This window comes from Megalobrama amblycephala, linkage group LG3, assembly GCF_018812025.1.
Source record: "Megalobrama amblycephala isolate DHTTF-2021 linkage group LG3, ASM1881202v1, whole genome shotgun sequence".
Lineage (NCBI taxonomy): Eukaryota > Metazoa > Chordata > Actinopteri > Cypriniformes > Xenocyprididae > Megalobrama > Megalobrama amblycephala.
In genome coordinates, this window is record NC_063046.1 from 9,793,774 (window position 1) to 9,813,166 (window position 19,393).

The 19,393-nt window shown below is 36.7% G+C and overlaps 1 protein-coding gene across 1 annotated transcript in view; it reads right to left on the reverse strand.

Annotated features, from left to right (window-relative positions):
- Window positions 1-1,092: 1,092 nt before the first annotated feature.
- elp4 (elongator acetyltransferase complex subunit 4) overlaps window positions 1,093-19,393 on the reverse strand; it is a 106,231-nt gene continuing 87,930 nt past the window's right edge. Inside the window, exon 10 of the mRNA XM_048183769.1 lies at window positions 1,093-1,572. Within this exon, the coding sequence (XP_048039726.1) occupies window positions 1,462-1,572 (111 nt within the window). The 3' untranslated portion in view covers window positions 1,093-1,461. The remainder of the gene's footprint in view (window positions 1,573-19,393) is intronic.

Sequence of the window (19,393 nt, forward strand, 5' to 3'; positions counted from 1 at the left end):
ATTCTATATAGTATGAATGTAATCTGGACGTTCTACATCCACCATGCTGTCATTTATCATGTGACCTATCAGCGTCGGTTATGTCGTTTCACCTCCATTCATAAATCCCCTACCGTGGCCTCATAAGATAGTAAAGTGTCCATCGTACGCGCACTTCAGAATCTAACCGGAAGTAGTAGATCATCTGGGGACTTTTCATCAACTGTTTTTCGAATACTACGAATTTGGACATACTACTCTGTTGGCGTACTGTTTTTCGCATGCTATATAGTAGGGAAGCATTTGATTTCGCACGTATTGTATGTCTCCAGTCGTGTACTTGAATATGATAACCTCTGACCTAGTTCATCGCTGTAAAGCTCTCATAAAAACACGAGACTGTATGCAGCTGCCCTGATGCATTATAAAGCACAACCTCACAGAACTGCACCAACATCTCTCAACCCCTGAATCCAACACTCCTCACTTTCTGTACACTATCTCACCATCTTTTGGGTGAGGGAAAATGATAAGGCACAGATTCTTCATCTGTTCAATGAAAAGTACCATTTAAACGACAAATGGACATTTTGAAAAGAAGAAACTTTTCAGCTTTAAAGGGGACCTATTAATCACTTTTTTAAAGTCTTGATTGTGTTTTTGGGCTCTACTAGAATAGGATTTCATGCTTGAATGTTAAAAAGCATTATTTTTCACATATTCTCCATTGTTGCAGCTCCTCTCTTCCCAGTCTGTCAGTAACGCTCTGTTTAGTTCCTGTCTCTATGAAGCCCCTCCTTCTGAAAAGTGCAATGTGCTCTGATTGGTCGGCTGGAGCAGTGTGTTGTGATTGGTGTTTGGGAAATGTCCCGCCCCTTACCATAACCCTGAGATTCAACACACTACTAATGAACTCAACCAGGCCCCGCCCCTTTATTTTGCATATGCCTTATTTAAATGAGGAATATCGTGACGTGTTCGTTTTCGTGTTAATTCAGTCAAGAAAAAAATATTTGTATGGAAAAAAAAAGTTTGTAAAAAATGAGGGATGAGAGTAGAAACCATTTTCTCCCACAAATCCTGTTTTGAGCCTGAATAAAAACATGACATTTATTACATTTTGTTAGAAACTTTATTGTCGCCATATATTTATTAGCTATCTAAGCTAACAAACACCATGAAGCACACTGAAAAGACACCGGTAGCCAAATTACGTTATCGTTATTTGTGTCACATTCTCGCTTTATCCAAAGAGAGCAACAGGTACTTGTCAGGTTCTTGTGGCACTGAGTATCTTGTATGTGGTTACTAAACGCTGTGCCATCTTGATCTCTTTCACTAATATTCAAGTAAGCGTGTCAGTGCAGGTGCGACTGTAACCTAGTGTTGACGTAGCGCGGCTCCAGCGCTCTCCTGCCCTTGAACATCACAGGGGTGGAGGTGGGAATGGGAGGGGGAGGGTGCAGGAGGGATGGGAATCCGCTAGAAATCTAGGTGCTTGTTGCCTGTGGCAGTGGTACCACATCCTGCTGCCAGTTCTGTTTTACTCACTCGACTCACCGTCTCTGACAGGTCTGGAGGCAAATGCAGTCTCTGAAAGAGAGGGAGAGAGAGGGAGGATGTAAGAATAATGTGGAGGGCAAGCGATGAAGCTACAAATGCAAAACAAACCTGTCACGGTACATTGGTATAGTGATGGTATCGCATGGTAATACAGTGGTATTTTAGTGTTAACTAATTAGTGTCTGAATTACTGTATTCACGTAACTGAAAAGACTCATCTGCTCACCAAAGCTGTATTTATTTGATAAAAAAATGAAGTAACAATTTAAAATAACTGTTTTCTATTTGAATATATTTTAAAATGCAATTAATTCTATCAGTCTTCAGTGTCACATGGTCTTTTAGAAATCATAATATGCTGAATTGCTGCTCAAGAAACATTTCTGACTACTATCAATGTTGGAAACAGTTGTGCCAAACCTTTAAACAGTAATGCATATACATGATACATATATACGACATGGTGTGAAGACATTTTATGATGTCAAATCATTTCTGTCCTCACTAAAAGTATGAAATACCACATAAAGTATAAAATCACAGATTTCCAACAGATATTTGTGGTTTATTCGGCCTTCACATGCTATCAGAAATGACCTAATTCCCACTTCTGAAGTCGTAATTACGAACCTGTTGCGTTCAAGTGCTTTGTTGTCGGAAAGAACAGGAATCACGGAGGACACCAGGTTTACTCTTATTAAAACCTTATTAAAGCCAAAATGATATTTAGCGTCCCATTCATTGACAACCATATAACATCAGAGTGACTATTTACACCAAGTGCAAACAGCCCGCCTTGTTGGCAGAGGCTATTTACACTAACTCCGCCTACCAATGTCTGGTATGGCCAGACAAAAGTAGTAGACAAAAAGCAGTGTATAGAGGGCTTTATTGTCCCAATAAGGTGGCAATTATTTAATAAATACAATCACTATGTTATTATTGCATATTATTTTATAACTGTGCAAACAGTATCTAACTATTTACAATTATTGCAAAGAAAATGCAAAGTGCCAATGCACTTGCATATAAACATTCACAGCTCTATCTATATAGTCAGCTTGCTGACAATTATGGAATTTCAGTGAAATACAGGCTATTTTTGATGTGTATAAAACATACAATATGCTTTAAATGTAAACATGCACTACTGTAATGACAAGACAAGGTGATGTAGCTGTTGTGGATAAAATTAGTAAAGAACAGCAGTCACAGGAGCAATCGTTCTCCCCTCCGCCATGTTTAAAGTTTATGGCCTGCCCAACTCGGGAATTTGGGTAGCAAAATTATCCCCGAGCTTCCTAGTGGTAAATATGACTTGAGAGGGCATTAGTGTCCAGTTTTTAATTAGGAAACTTGTATTAATGATAATTCCAATAGCACGTAAAGGCAGCATTAATATAATGAAATGTGAAGTGGGATTTTGGACCAATGAGATTGCACTGTGGGCGGGGCTACCAAGTGCAAAGAAAAGCAACCTGAACATGGAAACTATGAGACTGATAACTCATGATGTGGTCGTGGCTGGTTAGGACAAAAACAAAAAGGAATAGAAAGGCCAAGACTCTACTCACAACTGATTTAAACAAAAATATATATATATAAAAAAAAAAAAAAAAAAAAAAAAAATATATATATATATATAAAAAATGGAAATTAGATTAATTAAATATAACAAGAACTAAAATTACTAAAGCTACAATAAAAATAAATTAAATGTATAATTGTATATATATATATATATATATATATATATATATATATATATATATATATATATATATATAAACACAAAACAAAACATTTTAATTTTATTCTTAAAGATGCCCTAGAATCAAAAATTGAATTTACCTTGGCATAGTTGAATAACAAGAGTTCAGTACATGGAAAAGACATACAGTGAGTTTCAAACTCCATTGTTTCCTCCTTCTTATATAAATCTCATTTGTTTAAAAGACCTCAGAAGAACAGGCGAATCTCAACATAACACCGACTGTTACGTAACAGTCGGGATCATTACTATGTACGCCCCCAATATTTGCATATGCCAGCTCATGTTCAATGCATTACACAAGGGCAGCCAGTATTAACGTCTGGATCTGTGCACAGCTGAATCATCAGACTAGGTAAGCAAGCAAGAACAATTTTGAAAAATGGCAGATGGAGCAATAATAACTGACATGATCCATGATTACATGATATTTTTAGTGATATTTGTAAATTGTCTTTCTAAATATTTCGTTAACATGTTGCTAATATACTGTTAAATGTGGTTAAAGTTGCCATCGTTTATTACTTTATTCACGGAGACAAGAGCCGTTGTTATTTTAATTTTTTAAACACTTGCAGTCTGTATAATTCATAAACACAACTTCATTCTTTATAAATCTCTCCAACAGTGTGTAATGTTAGCTTTAGCCACAGAGCACCAACAAACTCATTCAGAATCAAATGTAAACATCCAAATAAATACTATACTCACATAATCCAATCCATGCATGCATGACGAACATCTTGTAAAGATCCATTTTGAGGGTTATATTAGCTGTCTGAACTTTGTAAATGCACTGTATTATAGTCGAGAGCTCGGGGGGGCAGGGAGCGCGCGATTTAAAGGGGCCGCAGCCTGAATCGGTGCATAGTTAATGATGCCCCAAAATAGGCAGTTAAAAAAATTTATAAAAAAAAATCTATGGGGTATTTTGAGCTGAAACTTCACAGACACATTCAGGGGACACCTTAGACTTATATTACATCATGTAAAAACTGGTTCTAGGGCACCTTTAAACTTAAAATAAAATTAAAATTTAAACAAAATATAAAAATAAAAACATTCTAAATATTAAAATAATTGATAAATACTATAATAGTACAGATATTTCAATGGCAGCTATTAAAGTATTTAATTATTTAATATTTATTAATATTTTGAATTTGCTTTTATTTTTATATTTTCAGTTTTCATTTTTAAACAAAAAAAAAAACTAAATGAAAATTAGATTAAATATAACAAGTTGAAGAACTAAAATGACTGAAACTACAATAAAAAAAAAAAAACAAAGCGACAAAAAATTAAATTCCTCAAACTTAAAATAAAATAAAATAGAAAACTGAAAATATAAAAATAAAAGAAAATTTAAATATCTAAATATCAAATAAAATAGATATTAAATAATGAAAAAATTAATATAACAGTATAAAAATAACACTGGTCTAGATAGGCAGCTCATATGATATTTACTGAGCAGCACTGTTAGCATTTTAGTTTTCCATTCTTGCATTTATTGAACTTCTGTAAAGACTAAAAACAAAGCATCTGTATCGTGCTGAATACAAAAAACCCCAACCTTTACAATCCGAGAGCAGTTTAAATGAATAAGTCCTCACAGACACTTTTAGCCAGTGATGCCTGTTTCAGCTTCTTGCCTCCACAGTGAAGATCTGTAGACTTAAGACAGGTGAGAAAACATGTTTGCAGACAGACGAAACAGAGTGTGTGAACACAAATCGCGTTAGACGCTTGGCCATGCACCTTAAATGGTCCGAGAAGTGTAACTGTTAGCGTGCCGCTAAAAACCCTTCAGGGAGGCTCAAGCTTTTTGGAGGTTTGTGCGTAGAGTTGCGGCTTAGAGGAGAGTCATTAGAATCAAGCGTTTTATTACGGTAACTTGGCCCCACATGGGCACTAATCTCTAACAAGGCAATGAGCGACGCCAGAAGCTTGCGCTAAAGAGGCTAATGAGGGACTCAACACAAGGTATACACACACACACACACACAGTGTCGAGAGTAGTCAAGTGCATGATTAATTACAGTTCTGTACGGCAAGTAAATCGCCACAAGCCAAACATACCTGCAACTGCAGCCTTAATTCAGGTGACCTTTTTCTCCTCAGGTTGATGTTTATCTCCTACCAAACAAAGGCCTTCTAAAGCTGCTATTGTTTGTTGAACAGCAGGTAAGTCATGTTCCTAAAAGGGTCGGCTGCAGAAGCTTAGGACAATATGTAATTTCCCTGAGCCTTTTCCACACGCCTTTAAGAGCTTCAGATCCTTTCCCCCTGAAACCCTCAAGGCTACAATGCATCCTAATCAGGAGACACCCAGGATCAAAATGTTAAGCTTATCAGGAGAAATTGTGAAGAACATGAGAAGGGATCTGTAGATAGGAAGATGTTGGAACTTAAAGGGATAGTTCACCACATAATGTGAATTCTGTACTCACCCTCATGACATTTCGAAACTTCTCCGAATGTTTTTGTAATTTTTGGAGCTTTGTCACTATGTTGTTATATCTAAAAGAGCTGCAGGGAATGTCCTTTTGAATTTGTGTTCCACATGAGGGTGAGGACATCATGATGTAATTTTACATCATACATCAGTTGGAAGGCAAATAAAAAAAAACACAGTGAGAACTGTTAGCTCTTTGCAGTTTTCCAAAAAAAAAAAAAAAAAAAAATATATATATATATATATATATATATATATATATATATATATATATATATAAATGCAATAAATCATTGACGCAAAAGTTATTTTTCATATTGAAAATACAAAACAAAGTAAGTTGATTTACATATATGACAGCCTCTGAACTTTGTCAATACTAATCTTACAGGCATCTGACTAAAAATACATTCAGTCGTCACTCCCAAAATGAATTCAACGGGTCATCTTGTTAATGTTATAAATTACTCGAGTGCCTCATCTTCTTAATCTCCTCACGTACATGATTACATTTCGATAACTTATGTTTCTTCCCCACCGCGGAAACCACCACAGGTTCATCAATGCCATCAAAATTGTTAATTTTTCTGTTTTTGTTGATCACAAAGAACAAATTATATAAGGAAAAATCTGGGATGCCAGGTGTATTCAGAGCGCCACCATTACTGTTTACAGTGCGTGGAACGGTGCGCTGTGATTGGTTGAGCGGATAGTTTGCGTTCTGCAGAGAAGGGAGACTGGCGTTTGTCGCGTTTTGGAAAGAAAGGGAGAAAACATGACAGAATAACATGACAGATATCACATTTTGCGCAAAATTAATAAATGACTTTTCAATACCGACCAGATACAATAATGATTTTGGCGGAAACTCAATTTTTTTTTTAAAAATGGCATTTTGGAACCCAACTCTTCATATATATATAAATATAAATGTGACCCGTGCTGGCAAAAGCAGTCGGAATGAGCAAATTTAAAAAAAATAGTTATTGTTATTCTAACATTATCTAAAAAACCTTCAAAATGATGTATGATTTGTTGGAATCCGACAAAAATGACTGAGCTACACCTGTTTGAAGTTGACAGAGTCAGCAAAGTCAATTTTGAGAAAAAGTTTTCTCAAAATTGTGGGAATGCTACACTTTAAAACGATATCAAACTTGTGCTGAGGAAAGTGCGAGTCGTCAGAAAACATACAAATAAAGATACTTTTAGATGTTTAATTACTATTTGTAGCATTGGGATCGCTAGATGAAGGCTTAATGAACTAATTTTTGTGAAAACCTCAAATTCAATGAAAATTTACTTCTTTTTTTTTTTTGCCTGTAGCTTGAAATTAGTCTATACACATTTGGACAGCACGGGTCACAAATAATATTTAAATGAAATACTATAATATTTTAAAAAATGGCTAAATATTTATTATTTAAAAATGGTTGCAACAACTACTTTGGTAAGCATACAATCAACATGCAAACATTCCCTTTACTTTAAGTAACCGAAATGCATAAAAATGTCTAATAATATAATATATAATATAAAATAACAAATATAATATTATACTTTACAATAAGGTTTCATTTGTCAACATTAATAACTATATTAGTTAACATGACCTAACAATGAAAAATATTTCTACAACATTTATTATTCTTAGTTAATATTAATTACAACATTTACTAAAACAATTAAAAGTGCCGTAGAACGTGTTTTAAAAAGATGTAATATAAGCCTAAGGTGTCCCTTGAATGTGTCTGTGAAGTTTCAGCTCAAAATACCTCATAGATTTTTCTTTTTTATTCATTTTTTTAACTGCCTATTTTGGGGCATCATTAAATATGCGCCGATTCAGGTTGCGGCCCCTTTAAATTCTCGTGCTCCCCGCCCCCGAGCTCGCAACTGCCTTAAACAGCATAAACAAAGTTCACACAGCTAATATAACCTTCAAAATGTATCTTTACAAAGTGTTCGTCATGCAACATGTCTAATTGCATAAGTATAGTATTTATTTGGATGTTTACATTTGATTCTGAATGAGTTTGTTGGTGCTCTGTGGCTAAAGCTAACATTACACACTGTTGGAGAGATTTATAAAGAATGAAGTTGTGTTTATGAATTATACAGACTGCAAGTGTTTAAAAAATTAAAATAATGACGGCTCTCGTCTCTGTGAATATAATAATAAATGATGGTAACTTTAACCACATTTAACAGTACATTAGCAACATGCTAACGAAACATTTAGAAAGACAATTTACAAATATTACTAAAAATATCATGATATCATGGATCATGTCAGTTATTATTGCTCCATCTGCCATTTTTCGCTATTGTCCTTGCTTGCTTACCTAGTCTGATGATTCAGCTGTGCACAGATCCAGACGTTAATACTGGCTGCCCTTGTGTAATGCATTGAACATGAGCTGGTATATGCAAATATTGGGGTTGTACATATTAATGATCCCGACTGTTACGTAACAGTCGGTGTTATGTTGAGATTCGCCTGTTCTTCGGAGGTCTTTTAAACGAATGAGATTTACATAAGAAAGAGGAAACAATGGAGTTTGAAACTCAATGTATGTCTTTTCCATGTACTGAACTCTTGTTATTCAACTATACCAAGGTAAATTCAATTTTCAATTCTAGGGCACCTTTAAAATCCAACATTGTATTTGTTAACATTAGTTAATGCACTTTGAACTAATATGAACAAACAATGAACAAGTATTTTTATTAACTAACAGTAACAAACATTACTAAATACTGTAACAAATATATTACACACAGTTAGTTCATGTTAGTTAATGCATTATCTAACAAATAAGACTATTGTAAAGTGACACAAATATATAATATAATATAATATAATAATATTTATCATATTAAAATGAAATACTGTATATTATAATATTTAAAAAGTGACTTAATATTATTTACTCTAAAAGGGCCACAACAGTACTTTGCTACACAGTCAAGCTCCTAAAGATCTACACGCAACATTCCCACGTCCCGAAAACACTGAAGTGTAATAAAAAAAATATATACCATTTTGACTTGGCTCTTCAAAGCCCATTATTGCATACAATTTGCAATATAATCATCATCATCATCCCTTCACATACTACTGTCAGCCTCTCAGCCGGCTAGACCAATCAACACTAGACAGTGTGACTAAGAGGACTTGAACCTGACACACACTTGAACACACTATGTCATACTGTGGAAATGCAGGAACTGTGTACACAATGTTTTTGGTATAGTTTAGTCTAAGGGTGCTCTGTTAGCATGGTTCATTTGAATAAGCGTGAACGCTGATATTCGATCCCATGTGGGCACCAAACAAGTGGACCGAGACCGCTGAAAAGTTTTATCCCAGCACCCTTTGTTTGAGATGTTTGTTAAGTTCCACTGCAAAATATACACCATAAAAGACTTTTTGTTTTGTTTTGTATCTTTAGGTGTCTGCCATTGGTCAGACAAACAGATGAAATTTACAACATTTAAACAAACAAAACCAGAATGGCTTATTTATAATTGCATATTAAGCTGAGATAAGAGAAATTTTAACCAAGAAAGTTACACACTTAAAACATAATAGAAAAGACAACCAACGGAGCCCATAGAAAGCTCTGGGATCATTAAAGGGATGAGTGGATTATTAAGAGGCAATCATTGTCATGAAGTGCTTCATGCAAACAACAATTTCTGCCAACAACTCACTTGAACAAAATCAGTTTAAATCACTTGAAGTGATTTACAAGAGGCTCTCGAGAGTAACATGAAGAGTGGCTTTCCTTAAGAGGGTTACAAATAACACTCCACGCCGAACAAAACCTCACACTGATAATAGCTTCAAAGCCCTCCAGCTACTTCTTGATGGTCGCACTGGCACTTGTGAAGAATCACCACAAATCTCACAGGAGATTGTGTTTCAACACACTTAACGTAACGTGCTTTGGGATCAGAGGAGTTTGGACTGAAGCAGCAGACTTTACATGGGGTGAATTCAGGTAAATTAGGAAAGATGAAAAGCAATGTACCTGAATTCAGACCCCAAATCAAAAAGTCTGGGATAGTGTAAAAAGTTTTTCACCTTACTCAAGAATAGATCACAATGTGCAACACATTTTCAGAAAACACCTGGTTTCACAGACAGGGCTTAGATTAAGCCAGGATTAGGCCTTAGTTTAATTAGCAAGTAGCTTTTATAAACGTGCCTTAGAAAAAACATTACTGGTGTGCAACGGCACTGATGTATTTTAAGTCAGTGCAAGTTGCTTTCAGTAAAAACAGCTCAAACATGCATTTTAGTCTGGGACTAGGCTTGAGCCTTGTCTGTGAAACTGGGCATAATGGCACAATCTAAGCCAAATATATTTAATTAAACTATTATAATTCTTAAAAATTATGTTATGATTCTGGTATGAAATAGAGCCAGTTGGGAATAAGAACCAACTCTTGATTCCCAACACTAACATTAAGCTTGTGTCTTCATTTTTCACCAAGCTTTGGATTTCATAAGCAAAATGTTAAATGATGCATGAAAGCACAAACTGTAGTTTAAACATGTTAAATATCCCATGCAATAACATTGCACATGTCCAGAAGCCTTTTTGTTTGACAGACATGCACACATTTTCCAGAACAGTACTTCTTATTTTTAAATGCTGATTCTTAAATGAGTTCTTTAGAGGCACATATATATGTGCTGGAGGGTAAACGGAGAGGTTACGACCAGCTCAGTCTAACTCGAACCAATATTACCTGTTATTGTCTTCTTTCACACTGATCACAAAGACCAGTGTAATATGATTCTTCAAAGATCACCATCTCACTATCTTCAGCTTCCTTCATTCCCTAAGAGTCTAGCATCATGTACTTTTACCTAACATCAATGCATTAAGAACATTAAAACCCTGGGAAGATCCATTATGTGATTCTTGAAGTAGCAACACTGTAATCAATGCAAAAAGTTGATTTTTTACTTTCCCAATAGCTTCTTTTACTATTTAACAAGATCCTCTCTGAGTAATTACCATCACAAACATATATTACACACACTCACACACATATATATGTGCTGTCTAGTGTTGTCAAAAGAACAGACTTCGGTACCAAGTCGATACTCAAATACACACAGCAGCTTTTGAAAGTAAGCATCTATCAGTGGACCGGTCCGCTGATAGACACCTGCTTTTAAACACTCCCAGTTTCAAAACGCTTTCACATTCAAACACTTCCGTGTGCTTTCAAACACTACCGTGCGTTGATCATTGTAGCCAATCACAGACATATCTGATGACCTTGTCAACACAATGGCCAATCAGAGGCGTTTATGAATCCGCTCAACGTTAAAAGAGTCACATTTTTAAAAATTTCAGTACTGACTTGGTATCGAAGTCCACTCGATACTTTTGGTCCACTCATCTTTGCAGAATTGTTGTAATTCAGGCATATTGGAGGGCTTTCGAGCATGAACCGCCTTTTATGGTCTCAATATAGGATTGAGGTCAGGACATTGACTAGGCCACTCCAAAGTCTTCATTTTGTTTTTCTTCAGCAATTCAGAGGTGGACTTGCTGGTGTGTTTTGGATCATTGTCCTGCTGCAGAACCCAAGTTCGCTTCAGCTTGAGATCACGAACAGATAGCCGGACATTGTCCTTCAGGATTTTTTTTGGTAGACAGCAGAATTCATGGTTCCATTTATCACAGCAAGTCTTCCAGGTCCTGAAGCAGCAAAACAGCCCTGGATCATCACACTACCACCACCATATTTTACTGTTGGTATGAGTTTCTTTTTCTGAAATGCTGTGTTACTTTTATGCCAGACGTAATGGGACACACACCTTCCAAAATGTTCAACTTTTGTCTCATCAGTCCACAGAGTATTCTCCTAAGTTTTGGGGATCATCAAGATGTTTTCTGGCAAAACTGAGATGAGCCTTTATGTTCTTTTTGCCCAGCAGCGGTTTTCATCTTGGAACTCTGCCATGCAAGCCATTTTTGCCCAGTCTCTTTCTTATGGTGGAGTCATGAACACTGACCTTAACTGAGGCAAGTGAGGCCTGCAGTTCTTTGGATGTTGTTGTGGGGTCTTTTGTGACCTCTTGGATGAGTCGTCGCTGCGCTCTTGGGGTAATTTTGGTCGGCTGGCCACTCCTGGGAAGGTTCACCACTGTTCCATGTTTTCGCCATTTGTGGATAATGGCTCTCACCGTGGTTCGATTGAGTCCCAAAGCTTTAGAAAAGGCTTTATAACCTTTTCCAGACTGATAGATCTCAATTACTTTCTTGGGGGGGAAAGCACTTTTTCACACAGGGCCATGTGGGTTTGGATTTGTTTTCCCTTCATAATAAAAACCTTCATTTTAAAATGGCATGTTGTGTTTACATGTGTTATCTTTGACTAATATTTAAATTTGTTTGATGATCTGAAACATTAAAGTGTAACAAACATGCAAAAAAAAAAAAAAAAAAAAAAAATCCGAAAGGGGGCAAACACTTTTTCACACCACTGTATATTGTTCAATATATTGTACCTCTCGATGGAAATAAATGTAGTGATGTTTTTACATTAAGAGGTGCATCAATTTTTGGTCAAGATCTTGTATTGACAATGCAAGAGGTGAGCACTCTGTAAAATCTCCTCCAGCACATCCCAAAGACTTTCAATGAATTTAAGGTACATTATATATATATATATATATATATATTTAATAATATATTATATTATATATTATTAAAATATATTTTAAATATATAGAGATATATACACACACACATATATACATACATTTAAATATAAAAAAATAGAAATATGTGTTTATATCCATACACAATTCTTGGCAAACTCTTCCATTTGTGTTTTCTGCATGGCGGGTTTTTTAATTAACCATGTTTAAACAAGCACCAAGAGTTAGTGCTCTTAAACACAGCTCTGTTTCACAATATGCAATTTGGGGGGCCAACATAATATCAGAACCATCGGACATGAAATAATGTGAAGTAATAACTTCTGGCGTCAGCACTATAATTATCACAATTTTCTTTTTCATTTGCTTCTTTCTGCACGTTATTCAAAATCCAACCCAAGCCAAGAGACAAGCACCCGAGGACAAGTGAAAGTAACCGAGATAATAAAAAACCCCAACTGTGCAGCACAATCAGTATCGTTCTCATTGCACCTCGCCCTCTGGTCAGCTGTGTCCACTGTGCTCTGAGTCTTTAGGCCAGCGACTACAGAGGTCAGGAGTCCAGGGGGAGTTTTCACTCCTCTCTGCTCGTTCGGATTTGGAGAGGTGCCATAAGAATGGACCCTGGGTGCTGTCGGATGGGCGTTGGATGTACGCTGGGGGCTTAAGACCCTTGTGGACTGGCTGGCCGGAATATGAATGCAGAGGCGGATGCCCTCAAGGTACTCCGGGGTGCAAAAGGCACAGAGGACAAACACGTGTAAGTGCTGCTTTCATATCCGATTGGCTGAGCTGAGAAATGAAGGCAGTATATGATATGACAGCGTATCACGAGAAACACCACCTCTGCTTCTGCTAGCTTCTCAAAATGCTTGTTTTAACCCTTTTTTAACCCTTCAGTAATATGTATGTTGTAACTGAAGAACTACATAAATCCAAATGTATCCTTCCACAGAACATATAGCAAACCAAAAAAGTGATTATTATACATGATGACTGTGTAACTAAGCATTTTTCTGGGTTCATGTAAATCTAAATGACTAGTAAAATAAGAAAACAGTGACCGAACAGTTGATTGTTAATAATTTTCTCACTGAAGCTGACAAGTTCATAAGTTTGAGATCAGTACGATTTTTTATGTTTTTGAAAGTAGTCTCTTCAGTATATAACAATTACTTTTTACTACAGTATATAACAACTAATTTTTGAGTTATCGAATTGTTTTTATATTGGTAAGTGGGACGTCACCTTAAAGATTGAATACATTACTCAACTTTTAACATCTGAAAGAAAAAAATAAAAATAAAAATATGAACAGAAATGGGTCAAGCTCATTTGAGTGGCATTAAAACACTGTTGAGATTCAGATTTGAGTCATAATTTAGCACTACTATATTACCTCTATAGTCTACTCTAAATTACCAAAGGCCAGATTTACTAACGACTTGCGCCAACGCAAACCCTCTTATGGCATTAAAACACTACTGTCAGGATTTACTAAAGACACACAGTGAAAAATTATTATAGGGTTGTTTCAACCTGGTCTCATGGAAAGATGTACTTGTGGGAACATTTTTCCAAGTTGCAAAATACGTACCAATACATGCCTATAAATGCAGTTTCCAACAGAAATGAACACTAGAGGCAATAAAACAGCAAGCACATTAAATGGTTTTCATACACAGTTATGATTACAGGGTCAGATTATGGATTAATAAAGACTTGTTTTCACATCTCCTTGCACAATATTATGTTATGATCTCAAAACGCTTTTACCAAAGTGGACGATTTGTAAACAAGTACATCTTGGACTTTGCATCGCTTAACCAGCTCCATATGTGTTCGCTTTTCTGATAAGCTGATAAGGAGTTGTATTTAGGATGCGGAAGGCTTGGGTACGAATCCCATGAAAGACGAGTCATGGTAAAAGAGCTCAAAGATGAGAGATCAAAAATAGCTAAAATGACATGATTATGAATGCTTTTTATGTCACATTTGCTTTTGTTAAAGCTATTGGGTAGGTTTAGGTGTAGTGTTGGTGGTACATAATGTTTAAATGTAACGGAGCATTAGCGCCACTCACCGGACATTTCAAATCAGAACTGCGGTGATACGTATAAAACCAACATAATAAAAACCATTATACCATACCATATTCACGTTAATCTGTTTCGGAAAAAAACTGAACGCGCTTTTAGCGCCACTCAGTGGACATTTCACATTGAAACTGTCATGAAACGTACATGGCGCTAGGTATTTTCGTTTTGCAAAAATGTTCTCACAGGTACGTTTTTTTCGAACGAGACGGGACTGGGTTGTTTTTGCAGTTGACCTTATTGCATATGCATTTGTAGGAGTTTTCCTTTCAGACCCAAAATTTATGGGAGGAGAGTATTTAAATGAATAATGCAACGTGATTTACTAAGGTTTGCGCTAGTCAATTTACTGTTATTTGTGCCATTATTTACTGCCCCCAAAAAAGAGGATGTCTTAAACCAGACGCTAATTTGCGCTGCTCTTGGTAGATTACGTTGGTCATTATGGAAATGATCCGGATGCGTCTGTCTTCTTTAATTCAGTAGATCACATGCAGAACTTTCCACTTCCATCAGTGCTGTTTTTGGAATTGCGCTAATTTTCCATGTTTAGTAAATCAGGTCAAACTAAATTGTCATATTCAATATGCTAGTGCAAGTATATAACAATTAGTTCAAACTTTGACCTGTGGAGGCCAGTAATACACTTAGCAGCGTCTACACTGCCGGAATTCAAATAGAGAAGAAGAAGAAGAGAGCTAGTTCAAGATGAGCATTTATGGTTAAAACGTATATAATTCTACATTTTTTTTTAGAAAATGAGCGATGGTTTCTCTAGATAAGACCCTTATTCCTCGTTTGGGATCGTGTAGAACGCTTTGAAGCTGCAATGACCTTGAACCATTGGGGGTTCATTGAAGTCCACTATATGGAGAAAAATCCTGGAATGTTTTCATTAATTTCTTTTCGACTGATGAAAGAAGGACATGGACTTCTTGGATGACATGGGGGTGAGCAAATTATCAGGAAATTTTAATTTGAAAGTGAACTAATCCTTTAAATAATCATGATTATGAATTTTGCCAATTTTGATTATGAACCAGCCCTAGTAACAACCATCATACTATATGAAATTTGACAACTCTGACAGCACAAAATATGCAGACTGGACCCGTCGGTAAGCTAAAATCAGGTTAGAAAAAGGGTTAAAATCTGTGTTGAAGTCAGGTAATATAATCCAGCCGTTAAATGTTCATCCCATCCCATTGTATCCTCTGCAATTTTACATTGAAAAGAGTGACATTTCTGAAAGGACTTTGTTGACCTTTTTGACCTTTCATGCTCATTAAAGACTGGAGGCGCTTGGAACTGCCAGTGGTAAACTCCCCAAAAAGGAACCACAGACAAATATACAATGTGAAGCCCTTCCAGTCTGTTCTCCACTTGCCCAACAAAACCCAGTCGCCGTCCTCCTCCTGCCCACCTCCCCCCATACCAGAAGTGGGGTTCAAACACAGTTTAAACACATTACGTGCAGCAGTGGCGAGGTCGGCCACGGGTTACTGTGCCGTTCCCTCTACGGGCCTGACCAGTCGGTTGAGTGCCGGAGTCTGGATCACACTCCAGGGTACATGTATGCTGCGTGCTAGCGTCCCCCAATGTCTAGCAGATTTAAAAAAAAAAGAAACTCCCGTCTGATGCGGCTACAAATGGAGGTGTGGGACTCCATCCTTCAGCCCAGTAAGAGCAGCCCACAAGCTTAAGGGAAGTGTGCGTGAGAGTGTGTGCATTTGTGTGTGTGTGACAGTGAGCTAAAGGCTTCTGCTGTTAGCCATCGCTGCTCTTTATGCGTGTGCAGCACCGTGAGGAAGGAGCTAATGAGCCAGCAGGTATTTTCAGCTATCAAGACGACGTGGGAGGAGAAACGCTAGCGAGAGAAGGAAAAAGAGAAGGTGGGGAGAGAGAGGCAAAGGATTCTTTTAGGATAATGGCAGATAAAGATGGGGTTTTGTATGGACGACTTGGCTTTTGCAAGACTGCAGATCAAACCGAAACAAAAGGAGAACTGGGTGTGTGAGAGGACGAGAGTGGAACTTGGAGACGGAGAGAGAGAGAGCGGGCAAAAGAGAGTCTAAGTGTGTGTTTAAGTGCTTCACAGAGTGTTAATGAATTGGGGGTGTAATCCATCACAGGTTGTAACTCTTCACAAGAAAGAGTCCCTTTAACTAAAGGACAGCACTTGTGGGGACAAAGACCGGCATAGTGTGGACTTCATACTGCAGCGCTGAAAAGGTGTTGCCATTAGTAACCCCATCCCCTTGAACCACAATCTGCGCTTTAACACTCACAAGTCTGACCTTAACCAACAACACCGAGCTGACTAGAATGACAACTTTAGGCCTGTATATATGAAGGCTTCAGATGCAAAAGCTGCTAAATATCACCTCCGTCAAAGTGAGATATGATCTCAAGTTTTTATCCTGTTTAAAGAGATTTTTAACTAAACAAGATGGAGGAGTATGATGAAATGGATGAAGCTGTGATAGATTCAGTCACTGGAAAAATGAAACGTCATCAACCTCATAATTCTGCCCGTTGTAAGGCTCAAGAAAAACGTTACAGTGGCAATGACAGGATTTTGAAAGTAGCATGTAAACACAACAGTGTTTTGTGGGCTGCTGTAACTCTGATAGAAACGGACATAACCTACTTTAAAGAACAGCTTGAGAGGTTTTTGCAAAAAACTTGCACTTGATATTTCTTGGAAATAACATCACAACATTTATTTCCATCAAGAGGTGCATCAATTTTTGGTCAAGATCTTGTATTGACAATGCAAGAGGTGAGCACTCTGTAAAGTCTCCTCCAGCACATCCAAAAGACTTTCAATGAATTTAAGGTCTGGACTCAGAGGTGCCAATTCATGTGTGAAAATGATTCTTCATGCTCCCTCCCAACCATTCTTTCACAATGTCATCCTGGAATATGGCCATGATGTGTTTTCCTACATGGTTGTTTAAGAAATGAAAAGATACACACTCCATCAATAAGGGTTAGAAAACTGTTGCCAAACATATAACATGCTAGAAACATAATAATCACTGCAATAATGATCCAGTCATAGACTCTTAAGCATCTATCTGTAAAAAGTCCAAACAGCGACTTTTTTTGGCCAAGCAGTGTGTATATATTAGGGATGCACCGATACCAGTATCGGTATCGGGCCGATACCAAGCTAATGTACTTGTACTCATACTCGTAAAAATACCCCCGATACCAAAGACTGATACCTCAGGGGAAGTAACTGACAGAGTTTTTCGTGCACAGATGCACCGACGGCAGCGGCAGAAACAATGTCAGCCTCAGTGGTGTCGAAATACTTAAAAATTAATGATGACAACCCACACATTGCGAACTGCATGCTTTCAATCACAATTCGTATTGGATTAGTGAGGGCTGGATAGGCAGAATCGCGCTGAATGCTTTCTCTCTCACGCTCGCTCTCTTTCTTGCACGCGATCCCAGTTCTCTCAGACAGTGCATGATCAGTTCTCCTTGCGCCTGAATGGTCAAATGCACACATAGTTGTCAAAATGTCCATCGTGTGGAGTATCTCACATAAATACAGTCGGTTATGGCTTAAGTGGACGTAAACATTTGGGTGAAAACAGGACATGTGTCAGTATGGATTTGGTCTTAAAGGGACTGTAGCCTAATTAAATATTTGTCATTAATGTTAATAAAACAACAAAAGATGTTAAATACATGTATACATAGTATATAAACCTACTGTATCTGAAAAACAAGTTTATTTAATCTGTATTTCTATAGTAGTTGTTGAATTGTTTGTAATTTGTTTGTAAATTTCTTTTTATATAACAACAAATATATATTTTATTGGTTATTATGCCCTTTTAAGGCTATTGGTTTTTGTTCTTTAAGTTTGTGACAAGCACATCATTTTTTTTTTTCATTAGAGTAATAATAAAGAAGCTGTCCTACATTCATTAGTCACTGTGTTGCGCTTGGAAAATGGCAACATCACCAAAAAATAAATAAATAAAATAAAAAAATAAATTGATGAAACTGAAAAGTTCTAGCATATATTTCTTAGCAGCTTCACTATTAGTAGAGAGACACTGCCAAGTAGAATTCATTCACACACTCAATTTAATAATTACATTCATATAAATGTCTCTAATTACATTCATATAAATGTAAGTAATCCTTCTGTGCTACTTTATCTGTATCTGATTTAGAATGAGCAGAAATCTGTGAGAAATATAATGACCCAAAGACAAAAGAACTGATAAAAATAAGCTGTTATGTAGCTTAACACAATAGCCTTGTGGGCAGCACTGTGTCATATGTCTGTGCACAAGGCGACCCGCGTTTGAGTCTCAGCTCGAGGTTCAGGCTTATTTGTTCATTAATGACGTCATCAGCGATTAGTCGATGTCCACTTTAATCACTTAAATGTTGACTTTAAAAAATCTGAAGTCATTCAACCCCTAATATATACACATGCACACATACACACACACGTCTATATCCATCTATAAGTCTATCTAGACAAAGTTGTCATTCTAGATAGTTTTGTGTGAGTGTGGCTCATGTGAGGTACACAGATTTGTAATTGTGTGCGTTGAGTGATTTGAAGGTCACTGAAGGACATACTGTAGCGGGGAGAGACAACAACACTCCAGCGACTCCTCTCCTGTCACAACAGGTTTAGTCCAGCACGCATTATAATCAGAGAAACAACAGCTCTGTTATGCTACTATTCACATCTGCTGTAACAAAAAGTCTACTCTTAAGTAAGGAAGAAAATATCAAAATAAGAAAACGTGAAGTCTGTTAAAATTTTTTGCACAAGACAGAAACTGAAAAACTAC